Source organism: Poeciliopsis prolifica, unplaced genomic scaffold (genome assembly GCF_027474105.1).
Source record: "Poeciliopsis prolifica strain line A6 unplaced genomic scaffold, Auburn_PproV2 SCAFFOLD002, whole genome shotgun sequence".
NCBI lineage: Eukaryota > Metazoa > Chordata > Actinopteri > Cyprinodontiformes > Poeciliidae > Poeciliopsis > Poeciliopsis prolifica.
Genome location: NW_026562377.1, coordinates 4,446,604 through 4,470,436, shown reverse-complemented (window position 1 = coordinate 4,470,436; position 23,833 = coordinate 4,446,604). Strand labels below are relative to the sequence as shown.

Sequence of the window (23,833 nt, the reverse complement as noted above, 5' to 3'; positions counted from 1 at the left end):
ATATGGAGACATCCAAATTGACTAGAAAATACTACAAACAGTGGTAGGTATTATGATCCATTCTGAAGAGACAAACTTTTGAGGAGACTTTCTACGTATCCTAGGTGTTAAAAAGCTGGACAAAAAAATTACATGACAACAAAGATAAAGATAACAAGAATATTATAAAACTATAGTTGGGTGTTATCTATGAATTCTGGGAGTTGTGCCCCTCTTTTTATTTCTGACTGCTGCTGGCTGACATGCAGCCTCTTTTCCTGTGGGTGAGCGGAAATGTCCAGCATCTCAAACATCCAGCCATTATCACAAATGGACACCAGTTAAGATAATGGGGCAGGCATGAAGTGGCGACTTTGCTATCAACAGGCTGATTTGCGTTCAAGTAGAAAGGCAATTTGCTTTGCAGCAATATGAGCATGGGAGATTTATGCAATAATAAATTACAATTTAGTTAAACATGATTACATAGTGTTGTAATAAAATAATTTAATAGAAGCTGGATGATTAGAAACACACAATAGCAGCTAAAGGTTAGGATTCCTTGTGTTTATAATGAGCACCAGTTTAGTAAAATGTTGTTTTTGTTTCTATTCTAGGTCAGACTCTTATCCTTGTGTGTCTATTAGCACTTCTCTGCTCAGGGAGGAGTTCAGTCCTCCTGGCAACCCTGGAGCCCAGCTCACCCGCTGCATATTTAACCCCACTGCAAAACTTTCTAAAATTAAACTAAATCTAACCAACAATTAGCACTCAAGACAATTTTGAAAGAAGAAAGAAGAGAGTAATACAGCAGGTGGATATGTTTGTACTGATTCCAACATTTAGTCCAAAACAGGGAATTCTGTTTTGCTTCCAGATGTCTCGCTGACTCTTGACGCCGGTCTCACATTGTTCAAGGACACAAGAATCTGTCACTGCGAGGCTTGAATCAACAGACTTTCAAAGACTAAAAGTCCAAAAGTCCACCCATCCCTGTCTGAGCACTCACACACACGCGTACACTCACACACGTACACACACCATGTCTCCAGACCCTAAGATACACACTTGTCATAACAATCAGTCATCCAACATTCCAGTGACGCTGAATGTACCCACACATCACTCAAACAATATAAGCTCTGTGAGCCACACTTTGAGAAAGACCAAATAAAATCTGTCTGCAATTAAGAACCCCTCTGGACTCATGTCTCAACTGAAACATTTCCATGCCATAACTCTTGAAAATTTCCATCTTTATGAAAACATGTAGGTTCATATCAGAAAATTAGAATATATTTTAGAGTTTTGTTTTGATGAATTACCAAACGTACAAAAGTGAAACTCAGATTCAAACCAAAAAGTGATATATTTTAATAATGTATTCATATTAGTGTACAGCTTATAGCAAATAAAAAAATCCTGCATAAGATCTGTTTGAAGCTGTTTCAGAGCAATATTAAAGAAAAGTTGAGTGAAAGGAAAAAGTGTGGTGGGTTTTCTCTAACAGGATATATGCAATAAAAAATAAATAAACAGCAATCAGAGATTATCAGAGTTATCCACCTACTGAAATTAAATTGCTCAAATGAATGAACTTCTGAAAACATTCAGGCTTATAAAGACCTTATAATCCTTCAGAAACCAATCTGACTCAGATGCTATCTAAAAAAAAAGTAGCATATTCCTTTGAAGCATTGCCTCAAAATCCACTTAGTGATGTCTAAAATATTTTGCACGATGACAGTGTGAGCCTGAAAAAGAAAAGTCAGTTTACTGAAATTGTAAAGGCAGTGCAGCAAAAATTGAAAATTGAAGAGATTCGGTCTGAAAGGGTAATCTGCGTAATCACAGCCTGATTCCATTTCATTTAACAAAATTACCATCGCCATAAATCATGTGCTTCCCATTTTTCCCACCAATCAGAATTGGATTTGTGTACTTTAAATCTCCAGTGTTGAGCTCAGATTTTAATAACCTCTGGAACTCAATGAGAGAACAGTTTTTTGATGTTTTTTTTTATTTGTATTTTTTTTTGTTTTGTTTTGTTTTCACATCCAATCCGATCTAAATGAATTTTCCAGCTGGGTCACGCAAAGTGAAGCAGAGGGAACGGTGTTCATCTGTTCCAAGTGACAAGAGTTTGATGCGATTTTAAACCACAAAGCCAGGTGGTCCAGCCACAACTGAAAGCACACAAGGGAGGCCATGGAAAGAAACCTGGGATAAAAAGAAATGGCTACAATTTGGTCAGACAGATTAGATCAGGGGGATAAGGTGATTGAATAAGAGCGAACAAAGAAGGTAAAAGAGGGAGAGGGAAGTGACTATCAACTATCTGTTCTTGGTTTTCTGAACTCTCAGTGGACTTCTGGTAGTAAAGTGAAGTAAAGCAAGAGAAGAAGTGGGGGTTGTAAGGTTTGTCATGGAACACCTGCCTCCACTTAACCCCTTTCCTTCTCTTTCTGCTTAAGCTGCTTCTTTCAACCATCTTCTCTCCACCTACCCCAGCAGTCCTAATCGATCATTCTTCCACATGGTCATCTGTCCAAGGATTTTTCTCTTCCAAAACAACCAAGACCTCTTAGTCAAACGTAGGCGCCTTACAACAAGCCACCTTGCGCATCATCGAGGAAATCTTATTACAGGCAGTAATACTGGGAATTTAAACCCCAGTGACTTTCTTTTGCTCACTTCAGGAGGCTTTAGGTGGATTATTTTGGCTCAAGTATCTGAAATCTTTTGCTGCAAAATTGCCCAAAGTGGGGACAAACATTTGCACTCAATATTTGTAATGAAAACAAACCTGTTGAGGAAATTAAATCCATTTAGTCAAGTCACAGTTTGTAAGGAAATGTAACAAGTGTCCAAATCAAAATAAATAGGAAGGCAGGTTTAGAAAACTTTATTCTGGAACCTTTTGATTTTTATAGGAAGAATTGCTTTAAACTGTCTGTTTCCACTGCATAAGAGTAAAAGCAGAATAACCAGGCAGAAATTTACTCAAGAAAATGGCCAAAGTAGTGGCATAGTAGTACTGACATTAGCTAAACCCTTTTGAGATGGAGCTTTGAGAAGCAACAGGGGTAAACATTACATTTGTGATTGGTTAAATTTTCTAAGGATCACCTTTTAGTCATCTGAAGTTAAAGTACAATTTCAATTTTGTGACAGATGTCCTTGTTCTTTTAGCTTCTCAATGCTAACACCAATTTAGTTTGTATATTCAAAGCATTTTTAGATGTTATTTACAAATAATTTGTGAGTGCAGCCAAAGCAATGTCAGAAGGTTGGACAGGTTAGTTTTACCCTACTGATGATGTGTCGTTGCAATAGTAATTCTGGTATTACTATAGTGTTGAAAATTTTGATTTTCAACACTTTAAAATCAAAATTTTAAAGTGTTGAAAAACAAAATCCACCAACTGTCACGGCCCAAATCTGAACAAAAGAAAAACAGAAGTCTACACTCTCCACAAACCAAAGAAATGTGCTCCTGATGCACCATATAAGTGGAAAAAGAAACATCTCACAACTTCATCAGTTAAAATGGCCTGATGTTTCCAAGTTTTGTTCTGATAAAGCAAATACAAGATGTCAATAAATACTGTCGTACAGCTACACTTGGAAGGAGTACTACTTGAGAGCTTAAAATAAGAGCTTAAATTAATCACAGAACATATTTTGGAAGAGATTTCACAAATGACAAACTGACTCAGAACCAAACAAGTTTAAACAAAACTCCTAAGTTATAGTAAAAACATAAAATTGAGAAGAAATATGTTTGGTGCCAGAGTCATAATAAAGAATGCTATTTTTTACTCTTTGAATGCAGTTGTTTTCGCTAGCGGTCACATCTTCTTCAGATATATTAATCAGCCATCGAAAACCCAAAATGTGGTTGCAACATCATTTCCTAATGTAGATTTGATTTCATTTTAGTTTAATTTAGGTTTGTAACCAAATTGTTGTTGCGTTTCACCAAAAGATGTGCTGAGCATCACTGTGTGACTGATGGTCACCTTAGGTTTGAACACATTCAGTATAATTTAATACAGTACTTTCCCACAATACAGCGTTCCGAGCAACGAACTGGTGGTTCTACCAATTAAAAGCCTCTATCAGGTCAGGAGTTATTCATTTAACCGTACGGAGGACATGGGGTCCTTCTATTCAAACCAACTGCAGGCATTAACTCCTCCTTTCACACCGTTTTCTATGCATCATAAAAGGTCTGCATGTCTCTCTTTTATTCTCTGCTTTGCTCAGTCTCCCTACTTCATTCACATATTCTCTTCCTCCCACTTACTCCTTTCAATGAACTCCTTCACATAAGGTCTGCTCCCAGTCATCTGCTGCCTTTTGGGGAAACTTGCAGCAACACAACCAGATTCCTCTGTCCAAGATGATTTCTAAAGTGCCTTCTTTGGCTTCCATGTCGTGTTTTTCTCCTTTTTCCAAATGTGCCTTTTCTAACACACTGCTGGTCTTATTTGTTTTTTTTTATTCATCAACTCTCTTCAAATATTGAGCTGGAACCATCACTGTTAGCCTGAGCCTGTGCTGAAAAATAGGATCAATGGCTTAGCAAGGTAATTTTTAGTATCACAAAGCTTTTTTTTTTTTATTATTCCTTATGGAAGTCCATCATCCTGGTAACCTGTGCAGATTTTTTTTGCCAGCATCAGAGGTGCAGAAACTTTGACGTCTGTTGGGAAGAAATAAAACTGCATTTGCTTTTTTCTTCACAATAAAATATTACTAAAGGAAACTGCGTAGGTGCTCCACAAAAAGAAAGACCATAATTATTTCTGCTTTTATGACACTAAGGCAGTAATACTTCATATCTTTATAATTTTTTAAATCCTGTTCTATTCTTTTGTACAGATTTTACCTAGTTCTTTTGTTGTTTTCAATCAGGAGGTTTTTGTTTTTTTGTAGTAGCCCTAGTTATTTAGTCAAATTTTAAAAACGGTAAGATATTGAGAGTTCACATTTACCATTTTTCAACTTTTAACTTTTAAAAATTTAACTGTTGCAAATGCTTTCTTATACACTTCTTAATGCAATCAAATATGACCACATTTACTGAAATATGTAAACTATAAATCATTTCAAGATATGAACATCAGAGGTAGACGAGCAAGGCTCCAGTCAAAGGATTTCCGCTCCAGAGAAAATGCATCCGCGCTGTAATTATTTTTTGGAATGGAAGCAGGTCCAAAGAGCAGGTCTGTCTGCCAATACTGGTGGTCCTGCAGCACTTATGGGACTGTGCTGCAAGATTTGGAGGAAGTGTACCGATCTGCATGGCATACTTTATATATCCCAGAAGAGGCATTCATTTTCCATTTTCTGAACTCAGAGAGGACATCAGAGTGGAGCTTCAGTTCATAATGATCTCTCACAGGTATGGTAGGCGTTCACTGTCTGAGTTATGAACACATGAAGAGCATAAATTTACCAACACAGGTTCTTTAGCACAGCCCAGAGGTAATACTGTGGGTCTCATTCTCATCTCATCACACTGATAAGTTATGAATTACATCCACTGAACTCACTTGAGAGTATTTTCCCCACTTATCTCATTTGTTTATATTTCTTCTGGTATTGCAGGTTGATCTATTTCCAGCAACACCACAAATCACTCAGTTAGCCCTCGACCAGTGTAAGTATTTAGGCTGAAAATTAGAGAATATTGCACAACTTGTTTTTTAAATACCTAGGCAGAAAAAAATTATTTGAGAAGAGACAAGAGGTCATACTTGGTGGTTTAACATTGACCTAAAAGCGAAATGCTAAGGTCAACAGTGCTAGCCAGCTAAACTGCAAAAAACTGCCGTTAAAAAAAAAAAAAAAACATTCTTGCCTTGTCCAACACTTTGTTAATATTTATCTATTTTCTAAAGGGTACCCAGAATCCCATTGCACAACAAATTTTAATTGGTATATACTTCTTTTGTGCTAATCTAGCAAACAAAAGAAAAAGCCTCATGCTAACAGCTACTAGACCAAGGTTTACAAAACTTCCTGTAACCCCCCACCCCCAAAAACAACATCTGTCTGTATTTTATTGCAATGTCACAAGTATAATAAAACATGTTTTTCAATTCATAAATTACTGTGTTTAAATTTAAATAAACACCAGAATGACATAAATCTGATATCTGGTTACTGTTAAATGGCCCATATGTGACGACAGAGCCTGAAATTTGAAGTTTTACATGCTCAATGTCAGCAGCAGCCCATGTGGACGAAGTCCCAGACTCCCCATTGTCTGACGTCTCCATGCAGCAGCATTTTCTTTTTTATTCAGCATATAAAAAGTGTGAACTCAAGAAATCTATGGTTGAAGAGTGAAAGGCAGCAAGACTATAAAGTCTCTTTTGAGCCTTGGTTTGACAGATGTGATGCCTAAAATTACTCATGGCCGGAGACAGCTTTGTGCTTGCCCAGGCACAGAAAATAGTAGGATTTTGTGTAAAGAGAATAACAACCTCGCGATATGCGATATAGACATGGACCTGTTATTGGTGGCAGTGGACATCAAGAATCTAAAAAGGTAAAGTTTCAAAACCATTATAATTTTATATTACAATGTTTCTATGGATTAAATTGCTTTAAATGAGATGTCATGCAAAGTGCAGACAGAACTGGACTTCCTGTCTGCACATAGAGCAATGCACTGCTGTCCCATCCCAAATATGTTCCTGGGAACTGTCGGTTAACTCACTGTAAAAAGGTTCTTACATTTTTTCTTGGTTACAAAACATTTTTTCCCTAAAATATTTCAGGTCATGTAACAGTTCTGGGATGGATACTAAAGGAGTCAGTAAGATTTATTAGAGGCAACCACAAAAGAGGAAATAACAAAAAATTGCAAACTATAACAAGCAGATGACTGTCTGCTGCTGATTAGGCTTTTCATTTGCAACAAAACAATGCTGACTGGTGCACTCCAAAATGCAGGCACAGAGAGTTTACCATGTGGAGTTTATCATATGAAAATAAAGATATTAAATGCAGTGCAGAGTTCAGAATTTCACCGCTGTTTTTCATTTAATATGCTGATATCCTGCTAATTTCAAATATAGTATGCACACATCAACGTAAAAAATATTATTTTAGTTACAGTGGGCAACAACTCTTTTGGTAGAACTACTACTTCTTGTTTTGACGCCTGCGTTTTTAGTTAGTCTTTATACTTTATGATTTGCTGATGGAGAGAGTAGGCAAAGGTCTCAGAGGATCATTTGTGACAAAAGCTACAGTTCAGCACGGATGGTTGATTCATCTCTGCTCTGCTACCTTCAAAAAGCCAGAATTTGCCACCAGGGGTTTGGGATGATGTGTGGGTGGGGTCGACACTGCTCCTGGACTCCTACTTCCCACAGAGGACAAAGTGAAAATTACTTTACCATGTGAGGAGGCTGAAGTCTACATATATCCTTGCCAAGCTGTCTTTCACGTCTTGTCTTAATATGACTTCTGAGGTTATGTTGGGGCGAAGGTATCCTAATTAGGAGTAAATGGATCTTTAAGGCTGTAAGCTGTAAGCTTTAATGATGGCATAGCTGGTCTAAATACAGATCCAGGCACATCCTGAGAGGGGCTGTAAAAAGGTTGATAGAAAACAATGTGAATACCAAAATGTGAAAGAGGAAAAAGAAAAAAAATGAAAACACCAGCACCAGGTGAGTTTTCCTGGATGCAGCTGCGAGTATTTTTCCCCTCATTTAGCAGTTCATGAAAAAAACCACAAACAGCCAGACGTGACAGGGGGCATGGACCTTAACCATACACCTAACACACAAAAAATGTACATGCACAACAGAGTCGAGCTAAGCCAATGTGAATGAATGCATGGCAACATTTTTCGCCTATTCCCACTGGGAGCCGTGGGCAGATCTCTATCGCGGGCAGGTCCGTCTCATTAGAATGAATGTCAGATGATGTAAAGGGCAGAAAATACATCAAAGAGGTCTGCAGGAAGCAGAATAAATCTGGGTTTAAACTTAAAACAACCCGTTTATGTCAGATTTGATTACGAACCTGCACAAGAAAAGAAAAGATACAGAAACAACTCGCATGCAAGTTTTTTAAAGCATCAAATGTTGATATTCATGATCAATTTGACCTTTTTAAGAATTTGAATGTTCTGTACTACGAGAAAATACTGTTTTAGTAAAACATTAAGTAGCTAAAGTAAGTGCAGAATTGCAATTGTATAAATGCTTATGTAAACAGACACTGTCCAAGGTGAAGCAGTAGCCACACAGCTCACAGCTATCGGTCCCTTCTGACCTACATTACCTTTTGTTATTCCACACAAAATCGGTCCGGCGTAAAACCACTGGCTTCTAATTGCTTTCACATTACAGAGCAGCCGGGTGATCTTGGTGGCTTTCCAAGACCACCAACACTCAGAATAGGGGTGTGCACTATTGCAAACAAGCCAATCAAAGCAGCTGCATGAGCATGTAAGCACAAACCACAGGTAAAAACACGTTGAGTAATAACAAGTCAAAATTAGAGTTACACTTGTTATTCAAAGTTCTTTGCAAGTTCATTGTTATCACATCCGGAAAATGTAAAGGTTTTTTTTTTATATCATTGCAGTGATATTGTAACCATTGCTAACTTGCGGTGCCAACTCTCTAAATAATCCATGTCCATCTCTTTATGTTCTTGGACAGGACATTGGTTGAACTACTTTTATTCAACTGTTAGTTGAATAAAACTACCATTTTTTGCAAACTGGTAAACTGGTCAAACTTTAGCCTAAATAATGACACTGAGATTCAGGTATGTGTAAGCCATTAGATAAACCCCAGTGATCGTCCAAACATAAGTTGACAGCAGATATCTGTGTGTGGATCACTTTTGACTTTTTAAGTACCATCGTAAAATACAAGGCAACATCATACATCCACAACCATCACCACCTGTAATTGCTCTTAGAAAAAAATGTAATTATGATGAGATGTTCTTCAGCATCCTTTTTTTCCCGTTCGTTTGGATGAATGACACCAAAGACGTGTTTTAGGGAAGAAATTAGGTGTAAAACTGGCTTTCCAAACCGTTTTTCTTTTTACTGAACCAATTAGAACTTGATTGGTTCCACTGTGCTAAAGAATCCCAATATGTAAAACAACAGTACGGCAGCTCATTCAGCAAGCCCTAGAGTGTTGGGATTTCCTAAACACATTTACAAGCTTACACTGCACTCATTAGCAGTGAGCTGTTTGTACCCATTAAACATGAAGGCCAATGGGCAGGAAATTTGTTTCTTCCTTAAATTATCCTACATGTCCGTAGCAAAAAGGAAGCCAGCGCAAACACAAATTACCTAAGTTTGCCCTAGCCTTTCACTTATCTCACAGCCATGCAACAAACACAGCAAAACATCTTGACTGTATGAAAACGAGCACAAATCAAAAAGATTTGATCTCTTTTCCACTTCTCCAGGCTTAAAATATAAAATAGTTTTGCAGCCCAATCCTCATCATCATGCTATTTATTCTGTGCCTCTCGGGCCGTGTTTGTTTTCTCAGACAAGTGATGAAAGTATTTTTTTTGTGTGTGTGTGCGTTAACATCTTAAGTTATTCGAAGTGCCTGGCTTGACTCAAAAAAGTCAACAAAGCGGGCAAAGAGTGTTTTGCCCGACTCTCTTGCGGGCAAAAGAGTCGGGGAAAATCTCAATTCTTTTGCCCGCAAGTCTGATCACACAGCAGTCACTTGATGGAAAAAAAAAAAAAAAACAGTCATAGAGCTAAGAGTGTGATAAAAGGTTGATTTTAGCAGCTGTAATCTGAATTCAATTGCATAAGAAGCTACTTTTGAAACAAAGGACAATGTTGTTTTCTGGTCTGGGTAATCATGAAGAGCTTTAACTGGCCAGCTGGCTGGAGATAAATCAGATTTAAAGTAAAGACTAAACAATAAAACAAATCTAAGGGTGCAAAGCGAGGCCAGCAGGGGGGCAAAGGGGCAATTTGCATGGCAAAAAAAGGAACAAGTCAAGAAATAACAATGTTATTTAGCTGGAACAGGTCATGAACAGGATAAACACAAGAAACACAAGAAATTCTCATTAAAAGGTCAAAAGTCCCAAAAAGGACAGGAAGACATCAAGTCAAAGAGGAAAAGTGAAAGGAAAGGAGGGGGAGTTGAGACAAACTTTAGTTTAACTACAAACTGTTAAACTGTTGCAGCAGTGGAAAATTCTGACACCACAATTGTTTAAAACTCTCATACCATTAGCAATGCATCATACCAACAGCAATCCAATGTGGTGAAAATTATCAGCAGCAGCTCAGCTTTTATCAGAGAGTCAGCTGAGCATGACAGGAAAAATGTCACAATGCAAATTCTCTGGAAACAGTCTGCATCTACAGGGACAAAGCTGGTTGCAAAACATCACTTTACATTATGTACCTCTGCATCTCAGTAAACTGAGATATGATGGAAAAGTATATTAATTTCAGATATTGAATAAACACTTAAAACAAGTATTTTTGTGTATATAGTTAGCTTATAGCTAAATATAACCCAAAATTCAAAATCCTACCTAAAATTAGAACATTACTTAAGACAGATTTTGTTTCCAAAAGGTTTGGTAAAACAGAAATGTCAGCGTACAGAAAGGTATGACAATACTCCACAGCTTCTCAAAGAGTTTCGATCAGACAGATTTGCTGGCCTATCAAGGAGCATTTTGACAGTGGGATAGGTGCCAGGTCCTGCTGGAAAATGAAATCAACGTCTATACAAAGCTTGTCAGCTGAGGGATGCATGAAGAGCTCTAAAATCCCCTCGTAAATGGCTCCCATGACCGACAGCAGCAGATGACCAGGCTCCCCAAATCATCGCTGACTGTGAAAACCTTAAGCTCGACCTTGAGAAACTTTGTTTGTGGCTCTGTGCTCTTTTTCCAGACTCTGCAACCTTGATTTCCAAATAGAATACAAAATTTATTTTGATCTAAAAAGGTAAGCTTGAACTAATTTAATCTAGCAAATTTTCCCCCTTGTTGTTTGTGTATCATGGAGCAGGAGTGGCTTAAAACTCAAGCTGTGTGATGTAGCCTGTGTCCTTAATATGTATCTGCTGGTTCGTGAAAAGCTTGACGCAGTTGCAGTCCACACTCTTTGAATCCCAATCCTGTTGAGGATGTAGTCATCCCTGTTGGTTGAGCACCTTTTTCTACCACTTCTGTTTTTCTACTAAGCTTTTCAGCAGAAATATGCTTTAAAGTCAGTAATTTTCCCCAATGAATATGTTGGTTGCAACATAAAATGTCTATATTCAAAACATGTTGACCTTTGGTCAAAACATCATGCATTAACAATAGCTATTGCAATAGATAGATGATCCGTGTCAATAGAAAACATGTCTAATAGAATATTCAATAATTCAACTGAACTCTAATCCAGAATCTAGACAGAGGAAAGGCCTTAACCAGTCAATCTCTCAGCACAGCTTAAAATGAAACAACAACATGGATTGAACACTGTGCATAAAAGAGGAAACATTACTAGTTTGGCAGTATTTTACATATTTAAGACTAAAAACTTATCAGTAGTTATATCAACCGATATGAAACGCATATTGTTCAGTCCTGCTGACCTTATGTAGGATCTTAACATTCTGAAATATATATAATATGCATGTCATTTATTTATTTTAAATTATAATCAATTCACTTTTCAATACATTTCTGATGTATTAAAACGCAGTTAGACTAAGATGTACCATTCAACAAAAAGTTCAGTAAATATTCTATCAAGGTTTATTCTGCAAGTTTAGTCTGTCAGTTTTCTTAATTTTTTGTGCATCAATGAATATGTTTTATTACTATACAAAAAAATAATTTTATTCTACTATAATGGCTCAACAAAATAGTGGTAGACAGAATGGTGAGAGGTAATGAGCTTCTTTGGGTAAAGCTTAGCACAGTAGAGGGAGCCATGCAGAGGTTAAACAAACACGCAGTGGAATCACGCGGGTCTAAGCCTCTTATATAGGCCCCTCTGAGGAGAAGATCATTGACTTTTGATAGCAGGATGGAGGTGAGGAGATGTGAACGATAAAGAGGCCAACGGGTTCTACAAAGTTCTCCTTTGCTCTAGTAATCTTTGGAAGTTCCAGAGTCAAATATTTCAAATTCTGGACATGCACAACTATATGAAAGTGAATTTAAAGGCTGCTGTCACTCAAATTGTTATATGAAAATATTTTTTTAGATCAGTACCATTCCTGACCTTCTCATCTTTCTCTTAACTGATCCAGGACCCTCCCGACCCTCGCTCACCTCCTCCAACTAGCAATCTTTTCATCTGGTTTTCAAGAACTACTATTGTGCTTCATATACTCCATGGACCTCCACCACTTCCCCCTCCAAGCTCCCCCTCTTCTGCTGGAGTCGCAGGGCAATGTAGTTTCATTTCCTGCCTGGCTGAAATTAATGCTCTTTGAAAGGAGGAGGGATGGGGTGCCGGAGACTCAGGGAAAGAGAGACAAAAATAGAGAGAGACAAGAAAATAAAAGTTGGTGTGAGAGAACCATGGGCACACAGGAGACAATCTCAACAGTCGGTAAATTTAAACCATGGTGGTTCCAAGTCAGTGTCAGCTTTGATAAACATCTGAGGAGCAGAATGACTGGTGAAAGTGAAAATGTGAACAACAGGGGACGGCTTTAGAGGCAAAACTCAATAATGGAGTAATGCTGATCCTTATTTTTTCATTTTCTTTTTTCATTTTCTTTTTTATTTTTTTGCTCATAGTGGGACTGACTGGCATCCTGAATGATGCCAGTCACGAGTGAAGAAGGTATTGCAAAAGCAGATTCCAGCTCTTGACCATTCCAAAACTTTCCATTATCATTCCGACAGATTGCAACCACAACAACCACAAAAGTGAGACATTACACAAGACACTGGTGGCTCTTCAAACTCTTAAGCCCATCTGGAGACTGACTGTTTCATTCCATTCCTTTAACTCTCTTCTTTCTTTCTGAAACACCAAAAGTCAGAATTGTTAAGACCTCAATTGCTCTTCCATTAGGAAAGCTACCTTGTGGTGAGACTGTTAAACCACAACAGATTTGTGCAAAATTGTGAGTGTGATAGCAGACTTCCCCAAAAGTCTTGGCTTGTTTATATGAGAATCCTTTTAAGTTCATTTTATTGGTCTGGTTTATGAAAATGTCAGAGTCGGAATTTTGAAGGAGATTTGCTTACACTCACTCTTGGAAAGTTAATACGCAAATATGAAAGGGTGTGGTATGAAACTGATCCAAATGATCAATTAGTCATTTGTGGAGAAATATTTATTTAGCTACAGGTATTCTGATGAGGGTCATGAAAAGGCTTTATTTTCTTTCATGTTGTTCTTTTCAAGTTACTCCCATTCTGGCATAGATGCCTTTTGCACCTTTTCTATATCGTGCATAACAGCACAACTGACGCATGTCGTCTTCAGCACCGTCACATGTGAGAAGGCACAAAATCTCAGCCAGTAATTTTGGACTTGTAATGAAAGCAGAATTCTATAGGAGGGAGACTTCTTAAGTTTGAATGATTCTGAAGAGGAAGAAACAGGACCATCGTCAGCACTTCAAGGATACATGAAAAATTCAAGTGCAACAACTCAAGTGAGTTTTGATGATGTAACATCATGACATGATTAAAATGTTTTAAAAAGTTAACTTTATATGACACTTTCTCTTTAACTGGATACATTATGAAGCTCTATGTGAAAGGTTAAAACACACCACCCAACTTAAAACCCCTCTGTGCCCGTATTATTCACAATATATCAAGAACACCTAAAGGAATGAAGATACAGATTGTCGAGCTAAATCAGAAGAATTTGACCAACTTTCTGAATATAGTCTTCAAATAAAGTTCACTAACTTGCAGCTGTAAAGTCCAAAGTTGCTTATATTTTGTGGTGGTGAAAAAATAGCTTAGGCATTTTCAGCATTATTATTTCAGCAGATCTCTGAATCTGCTTGTTGGGCAAGTAGCCTAATTTAACTGGCAGCTTTAAACTAAAACCCATTTGAAGGAACTAATCTTCAAAAGGAGAACATTCTTGCAGTCAACCTAAGACTACAACAGGCTTAAACACCAGTCTCTGTGACTACTACCTGTATTTACAAAGCAATAAAATCCAAAGGACAGAAAACACTCTCCTTTCTGTTTCTTCTGCGTCATTAAAAACCTCTCAAATATCTACATTACAAGGTCAAAAAACCCAAACTAATAACAAGGAAATCGAAAACAGAAGTACAGAGTTACTTCACCCCAAACACAAATCATTAGATGGCCCGTAAAATTTGATTTCCTGGAGTCCAGGCATGTTTTGTTTAATGATTGCATTTGCAGGAGGAGTGAATTTGCACATTACACAATACAACATTTGTGTTTGGACATGCAAGCGTGAAAAAACAGAAAGAAGAAAACAAAAAAAACAAAAAAAATGGGATGGACCAGCCAAGAAGAAAATACATGCGATGACGTATTAATAATAACTGCAGAAGGCCAAGTTTATACAAATGCCCCAGGAGCTGATGGTCTAATGCTTTTGCTGTTTAACCACAACCACGTACAAGAAAAAAAAGCTGCTGAGTACTAAGCCTTAAATATTCATCAAGGTCATTATCGGGCATCTTTTATTGGATAAAACATCCCCAGTTCTAAATAAAAGAATTACAGTATAAGAGCCTACTTTAATTTTATCAAGATATATTTTATTGAATTTTAAGATATCTAAAACTGACAGCAGAATGCCAAAAGCTGTTCAACTTGTTATGCTTGTGTCCCTGTGGAGCATAGGAGCCACTCTGACTTCAGTTATTGTTGAATAAACAGATGCCTGAGTTCAGACAAGCGTGTCAGTCAGATGGGCCAGAAGGGCCAAGTGGAGGAGCCACTGAGCAGCCAAAAGGAGCTGCAGATGCAGAAAGGGGATAGACACAGAGTGCATGTGTGTCTGAGTGGGAGAAAGAAGTCCTTGGAAGGCGGTGTGAAAGTAAGGGCAAAAGGAAAACTGCGAGAAAAGTGCCAGCATTAGTCTCAGTGTTTGTTTGCCAGTCAGATAAGAGGCGTGCCAAGGAGTTTGGATGTCATTCCCATCATGGAGGTGGGATGACAGAGGAGCTGAGTGTTTTCTCATGTCCAGCCGAGCAGAAAGTAGGCCTGAGAGAGTCACTGACAACAGACAAGCAACTTTTCTATAAAACCTCAACAGATTCTGAGAGTTCAACTTTAGCACTTCGAGACTGCTATCAATTGGATATGTCCCAAACCCGTATCAGATTTTTTGTCCAAGTCTGCTACATATATCTCCACAGCAAAGTCAAATTTTTGGGCCTCAGGACCGTCTTAGATCAAATCTGAACTGGATAACACTTCACAATGACTCTTTAAATACCAGTTTATAACCTTTGTTCCTGTTAAAATGTAAAAATTAATACTTTGAATTCTTAGTCTGGTGTCCACACAGACCTTTTGTAGATCACTGCCATGAATTACTTAAAGCCAAGATCTATATATATAATTAAGCAATATAATTACTATCAATCAATTTCCGAAGTTATTTTGCAAACATAGGAATACTTTTTGCTCTTTTTGCTCAAACACAATGGCATTATGTATGTTTTTAATATTTTGTATAAATGCTGTGAAAGAGTAGTATATTTAAAGTTATACAATTATGATCTGAGACTGGTCCAAAGCTTTTCCAAACTTTTTTCCCCATATGTATCCTGACCTAAAAGAAAATTCTGATTAACTGCCCTTAAAAACACTAAACTGCAACTCTACACTCAATTCAATTTCTCATAGTGGTGGACATATTTTAATTTTTAAAAGGGCATAAATTAGAAAAACCTATGGTAGTAAAACAATAAAGCGAATGTTTCTTAAAATAAGATAAATGCATGTGTATTTGGCAGGAGCCCATAAAGTTTGCAGTATTTAATACCCTGGGAGGAGGTGCGGTGTCTTACAAAGACCTAATTGTGGGTGAACAGCTATCAACCTGCCTGCATGGAGAGCGAGTTTCTGAGGTCCTTAATGCAAAGCAAACAAGGTTTAAAAAGATTTACTCTGACATGTATAGGGGAACTTAAAAAGCCATGTTTCATCCTACCCCCTGCATGATGTTCACATTTTAGGCAGTTCACCATGGCGGATGCTCTAGATGCACTAACTTGATAAAACATTAACTGTACAATTTACAGCTGTTCTTCTCCACGTGCTGCTAGACATTTAATGTCTTCAAATCCTTATAGGATTCAGTTATGCAGAATGTGTGCCTTATTCCATTAGACTCACTTTATCATCAGCATAGTCTCACACTCTCAGTTTGGCTTACCGGGCTGCAGTAAAGGACTCATTGTATTGTGCGCATAAAGTACAGCGGGGAACATTTTCCTAATGTGGCAACAGCAATTTGTCTTCCAGGCTGAGTTGAAAGAAACCACTGAACACAACACTTAGGGATCTAAAGCAACAGGAGGTTTATGCTGCTGTTTTGTCTAGAAAAGAACTTTAGAGCTCGAATACTGAACAACTCTACTTGATTCTGTATTTCAACAAATCTTGCAATCATACAGCTTTCCTATTAACCCCAAGTTGCCACTCTTCACTCCAACCGTGAGTTCAGAAACTTATCAGGCAACCTTGAGCCCAGCCTTATCTTTAAGAGTTATTATTTATTGCTCTGATTGTGAATATCAGCAAACTTAGCTTAGTTTCCCAACTTAAGTCTAAATTGTCTAATTACATATTTGCCTATTTTTCTCCGTTTTGAGTCAGAGACCAGCATAAAGGCTTCATGTAGGAAGCTGATTAAAAAAACATCAGCAGACCAGCAAAGCACAGTTTAAGATATCAGAATCTGGAGAGAAACATCACAATCTTTTTGCAATTCTTTTTCTTTTTTCAGAAAGCATCCAAAACATCTCAAGTAGCCACATTGACTTCTGAACTTTAGTACTAAAAGCATAAACCACTGCATTTCATTCCTTCTCTTCATCCAACACTGAATTTCCATGAACCCTCCACACACACAGCTTCCTCTATCCAACCACTCACCACTCACCTCTTAAGCACACAGTAAATTGCAGGAAAAAGGTTTTCATGCTTGGCCACAGTTTGCAGTGGCAGAAACATTATCAAGCATCAAGAAGGAGGATTCGAATGATCGACGCTGCAGACTTTGATTCAATGTTACCTCTGACCACAACACAAAAAAATGAAGAGCTTGATTAGTGGAAAGCAGAGATGCACCAATCAGGCTTTTCATGTCTGATCCCAATCTCTTTTTTAAATAGATTTGTGCAGATTGTTTAGGTAGAAGTGGCATGTTTGAATCAAAAAAGTAAATGAATGAAAAGAAATTCCAGGATTTAAGAATCTAAATATACCCAGCCTTCATTTCTTTACTAAGCTCAGTTTCCTTTGATTTTTCACAAACACTGTAAATTCAGGCAGTTTTATTATGCACAGAAAAGGCTCAGTTGAGTTAAAAGAAGGTCATTTTTCCAACACTTCTGCCAGCCAAACCAGCACCACTGCAACACAGCAAAAATTTTTGGGCTTTTTGCATCACCAATAGCGTTCAATGAGGCTAATAGCACAGAGTGATTTAATATAAAGTTCAACACAAGCAATAAAAACTGGAAACGTAAGAAGTTCCTGAATATCTTTGTTTTCTTTATACATATAATTTGGAACATGCTGTCTGCTAACTATACACCAGTTAAACAATTAGCACACTATATTCTCCAAGTTTGGCAACAGTGGGGCACACTTCGCTTTAGCAACACACATGTGCTTAATAAGGAGTAGGAAGTAGGAAATCGTCTGACTACGATGTATAGTTTACACACCAATGATTTAAATCAGGGGCATAAAACAGAGTCTATGTGTGATTTATGACTATGTGCTGATTAAATTAAAGCCTGTGATTTTCTCCCCATTTTGAACACTCACATAGGAGTCAAGCTGTCTCAAAAAGAGTCAGTTCTCCCTTGCTCCTCAAAAAAAAAAGGGAAAAAAGGAACCAACTAAATCTGTTTCACACATACAGCTCCAGCCACATTTTTCTGTGCCTGGCAAAAGCTTTTAAGGGGACGCACAGTGCCCTACGCTATGTGGTGCTGGAGAGTGCAAAAGCTTTTGATCGGAAAGAGAAAGAGATGCACCACTCAAACTAGGACGGAGTCCAACATGTCACCAACATGTTTGGATGAAACCACAATCGGAAGGAAACCACAGAGGAGCTATTAGCAGTGCAAGGATGATCAAATTAGTAACTGGAAATACAAACTTTGAATTTTTGTGGGTGGATGATTAGAGTTGATTTCTGCATGTTTTTGTTTTTCTCAATATGCATTGCTGGCCACACCTGAGCACACTAAGATGATTAAAGGCAGGCACATCTGTGGGCAGAACACTGTGCCCTTTTTTCCCCCTCAAAGCATTTCCCATGACTGAGGTGGCTTTCCCAGCAGGGGGCCTTTTTCAGCAAAGCACCCATGGATCTCAAAGGAAGCTGAAAGAAAGGTGTAATATTTGTCAGGAAGAATGGGAAGACCTTATATCTCATGTTTCATTGCCTTGACATTTTCATTGGTTAAACAGGAAACATTACTTTTTAAGTGAAAATGTGTAAGTTTAATGGTGCGTTTATGATGATTTTCTAATTAAATGTGGCACAATCAAGATAGTGTATTTGCCCACATCTGGCCCCTGGGCTACACCATTAAATCTCAGACAAATCAGTGCTTTGTTTTTGTATACATATTTTACAGTTTCTGGCCAGAAATTACAAAAAGGACATTTTAGCATAAAAATCTCCTAGAGCTTTAAATAAACATTTTAACAGGTAAGAGGCAAATATCATAAAGTATCAGCACAAGCTGTCCTAATTCCTAAAAATAAACTATAATGATCTATATTTTGACATCACTTGAATTCAGTTTCATTATCTTCTCAGTAAATAGTCTAGGAAATGGACAATAGATGGACAGTAAAGAGGCAGACTAAGAGAGACTGGTAACTATATGCATAGAAGGTGATTTAAAACCAACTTTCTTCGATAGTCGACTGAAACTATTTCAAGACTTTGCAGGTCACACTAAAAGGCTACATGCCACAATGAATACATTTTATAATGACTGCCATGCAGAGGACCTTGAACATTCAGAGGTAAATGCTCTGCAGTCAGGAACACTTCGATGGTTTTTGTAGAAATAGCACCATGAAAACACAGTTTAATACTTTAACCTAATGAAAGTGTCACATATTATTACTTACAGCCAAAAGGCAGTAGAGGAACAACTGTCACTATTTGACAATAAAACTGCTTTGTTTTTATGCCTTCCCAAAAGCCAACAAGTTGGGCTCAAATCGTTCTCTATTTTTAGAACCTCATTAGCTGCAAAACCTGACTTTAACTTCAGAGTAAATAAAAATAAATCAATGTCACAGACAGATTTATGCTGAAATCTGAGAAATACAAAGCATATATAAAATACAAGGTCTGCTGATACTTGTGTAAGTTTCACAGACCATGAAGAGAAGCTTGTGTAGCGTGAATTAAAACCTTTAGGTTTAGTTCTGCACTTAAAAATCTGATTTTGACTTCAGCGTGTGTGGCCATTAAAAGGGCGATAATCTCCTGTCCAGCAGTAATCAAACCAAATTCCTTCCATGACCTCCTGACTCACTTTCATAAGCATTGAGAAGAATTTGCAGCAAATGCAGCTCTCTAAAACACATAAACTTCATGTGTGTGTTTGTTTTTACAACTAACTCGTGTATTTTCCGACATATCATCAAAATTCCCTTGTTGAAGCCGGGGAGACCCTAATTGTTCCTAAAAACGCAGGCATTTATACTACACCGACAGACCTGCGACCTCCGACCCCTGACTGGAAGCTCGCAGAGTGACCAGCAAGCCAGACGGCCACAAATAAAAGTAGATAACGATGCTCTTCCCTTTCTTCTTGGCCACATGTGCTGAGACATTTCCACAGAGTGGCCGTAACAAGGCCACTGATCACAGGCGCCGCACTGTTCTCTTCACAATTGATTACAGCTGAACCACATTGTTGTTGTTGTTATCCCTCTCAGACTGCAAGCTCGAAAGGAGACAAAACTCCCAGCAACTAACAAATGGTGAAGAGGCTATTGCTGCAAGAGAAAAGACTCTTAAAAGTAGAAATGTTTATTAACAGTTAAGAAACTTTTTTTGGACAAAAGTTGCCTGTCAAAAAGCAAAACTGACTGGTTTAGCAAATGCAAAGCAAAGTACTAGGTGAAGATGCATTGGACTTTTCTTGGCCAATACTGATTTCCAATTTTTTAAAGGTCTCGTCTGATCTTATTAGTGGTTTTTAAGCTAAAACTTGGAGTTGTTAAATCAAGAAATACTTAGTTTCACTCTATTTCAAAAAGTATTTTTAAACATGCTTTCTTGCACCAAAATCAAAATAAACTGAGATGTTATCTTACTAAGTTGGCACATAACTCAGCATAGCAGTGCTGCAGATGTACAATTTGTGCAACCCATCTGGCCAGAATGTTTTGATCCATGAAAATTAACAAAACATGGCATGGTAATGTTGGTATTTGGAAGAAACTGTAAACCATGCAGCATGTACCAATGTTTTTGAAAAACTTAAGAATATTATCTTAAAAATAATTCAAAGAGGTTTTATCCCTAATCTTGATCTAATTTTAACAAAGAAAGGAAATATGTTGTTTGTTAAAGTGTTTATAAAAGCAAAAATAGTGCAACTACTTAGTTTGTAATTTTTTGTATTTTTTAAAAATTCTAATATTTTAGTAATTGATCTACTTTTTTACTGCAGGCCAAGTCATGATGAAGGGGAAAAAAGTTGAGTTGAATCTCTATTTGATTGATGCAACTGTGGTGTAACAATTCAAAATTTAACTGTTGGATTTCGTGTCAAAACTCCTATGTCCAGGTATAAAATAGACAGAGAATCAGGGTCTTAATGCCTTTTCTCTCCATATTCCACCATCAAACTCCATTTGAATAAGTCAGAGCCAAGTCATCCTGTTAAGTAATGTGGATTAACATTCCTCGCTGTCTCCCAGCCAGAGGAAAAGGCCGGAAGATACGGAAAGGGACAGGAACAAGAAGGACTATCACGTAAAAGCTTTAAGCTCAACACAGCATATGCTGCACAGTGTCATCGTAAATAACCACCCAGAGCATTTAGGGGAGGACAGAGGTAATCCAAACAAACCCAGAAAATCTTCCGGAGATAATTCATAACTACCTTTCTGGATAGGGAGGGCTGTTAGATACTTACAACACACTCAAAAAGGCCAGGACAAAAACAATTTTAAAATGCTTTCCATGAGCAGATTCATAAACAATTCATATCTAAATCAAACTAAAATCAATCATACTTATATTAGTCAAGCAGTTACATATATACATCCAGCATGAGGCCATCTGCCATCTTTTCCTTTAGGATCTCACACAAACACGCAGAAGGTGGAGGGGCTGAGAAAAGCAGTAAAACTCAGGACTGACAAGACAAGAGTAGCCTTTAGTACTAAATATGGTCCACCCACAAATCAAGGAATTATTCTGTCTTGGAAGTCAAAGGAGTAGTCATCCTATTGCCTCAACAGCCATTAGCAATGTCAACCAAACCTAAATAACAAAGGCTGTAAAGGTAAAGTGCTTTTCAAAAATGTCCATATACCCTTTGAACCTTTCACACGTTTTGCCACATCACAAACTCAAACTTGATAGAGCAACACATAATTGTTTAGTGAGAAGAAAATTATGCATACTTTCCATTTAAAAAATATGAAATGTGGCTTAGATTGTGGTCTGCCTCCAACTAACTACACTGATGAAGACCAAGGAACACGGTGGACAACTTATAGAGAAAGCTCTGGAGAAATTTAAAGTAAGGTTGGGTTATAAAAACATTTCCCAAGCTTCAAACATCTCATAGGAAACTATGCAAGCCATTGAAGAGAGACAAGAATAGGAATTGTTAAAAAATTAGCTAGAAGACGTTTACCGCGTCTTCTAGCTAATTCTAGCACTAGAGGACTTAGAAGACTTGCACATACATGTGGGAAAAAAAGGATCTGATCAGATAAGATCAAAATTAAACTTTCCATTCTACATGTAAAAACTAACACAGCAAATGACCCTGAACACACCATCACTATTGTGAAACAGGCTCAGAGTATCATACTGTGGGGATGCTTTGTGTGGTAGCAGTTATCCTCTCAGGAGGGCAAAAACTCTAAACATACATCCAAAGCTAAACGTTAATCATTTGGAATGACCTAGTCAAAGTTCATACCGATATTCAATTGAGAATCTGAGGCTGAAATAAAGATATTCAACCTCTTCATTCAAACTTTGTTTGTTTATTTGTTTTTTTAAGATTCAAGGGCAACACTATCATTTACCCTAAACAACTTGCAGCTCTAACTGCAATAAAGGAGGTTCTAGAGTCAAAGGGGGTGAATACAACTCAAATCTTCTTATACTTTTAGCTCCAGAAGCACTGAAAAACCAGGTATCCTATTTTTTCCATGTCGTTTTTACGCATTAGATTATTTGAAATCCAAAACAAAACTAATACAATGTGAAAAGGTTTAGCAAAGCACTGCAAACACAGATATGGACAACTCGTTTTCATAAGAAGTCAAACGCTGGAGTACTTCACAAAAGGTCATCTTATTGCCATCAACAGCCATTAGTAGTAAAGGCAGTGGAAATGGCTCTCATCCATTCTTATCTTTAATGAATCTACATTTTCAGGGGGTGGCTGGCACAACAGCAGGGTAAGAGTCCTCATGTCTGTCAATGGGCTTGAGTCTCTCCCCGTGCCGAGGCTTCAGAATCACAAAAGGACTTTAATCTGAAAACCAAAGCTCGTTTGCATGAGAGGAGAAGCTGAGTGACAAACAGATCTGCTTCATGTACATGCGAGAGAGATGATCTCTTGTGGAAACAAAGAAAAGAGTCTGAAATATAGACATGCCTTTGAAGGACATGAACCGTCTCTAAAAAGTGGTTTAATTGTAATAAGTACACGTTGGAGTGCAGTTAAGTTTTTCCGCAGATTGGCACACAGATGAATGAGGCAAATCCGCAAAGAGCAGAGCCAACAGAAACGCCGAGGAGAGACAGGAAGGATTCCCAGTGGAAGGGGAAAGCTGCAGAAACTCACCGGACGCGCTCAGGTCCAGCACGCCTTGGAGCAGCAGGGAGAGCCACAGAGCGCAGGCTGGACATCTCCACAGACGTTCCCGCACCGCGGCCCGATTTTGATACATTCCTCTTGCTCTGTCTTACACCCTTGGCCGCTTTTCACATCCAAATCCGAACGGGATCGTTGAGTTCTCTTCCCCCAAAAAATGCGTCTCCAAATTCAGCGCGCTGCCTTAGAGTTTGCTGTTTGCGCTTTCCTTCAGAAAAAATAAATAAATCAAAAATCAAAAAGCGCACTGGGTTACCTGAATAAAAAAATGAAGGAGAAAGTTGCGTCTTCTCCTTCTTCTCTCTCTGGAGCCCTAACTGTGTGTGTGTCTCTCCAAATGAGCACAAACTTCTTCCAACAAACTTGAGTAATCAGAATTGTGCCCCAAAGGAACCACATGGTTGTGTTTAGACACGTGTCGCCACCTTGCGTCCACTACAGGAAAAACAACCGAACCACCGGAGGCTTCTCTGTTTCCATAAAAAGGAAATTACTGTTCTCAGAATTATATTTTTGCTTCTAGAAAATTTTCATTTTCATTACCTATTTTAAAGTTAGTTTAGGTT

The 23,833-nt window shown here is 37.9% G+C and overlaps 1 protein-coding gene across 1 annotated transcript in view; it reads right to left on the bottom strand.

The window, feature by feature from the left end:
- Positions 1–23,603, bottom strand: part of ror1 (receptor tyrosine kinase-like orphan receptor 1) — a 143,376-nt gene extending 119,773 nt beyond the window's left edge. Inside the window, exon 1 of the mRNA XM_055048712.1 lies at positions 23,238–23,603. Within this exon, the coding sequence (XP_054904687.1) occupies positions 23,238–23,343 (106 nt within the window). The 5' untranslated portion in view covers positions 23,344–23,603. The remainder of the gene's footprint in view (positions 1–23,237) is intronic.
- Positions 23,604–23,833: the final 230 nt, after the last annotated feature.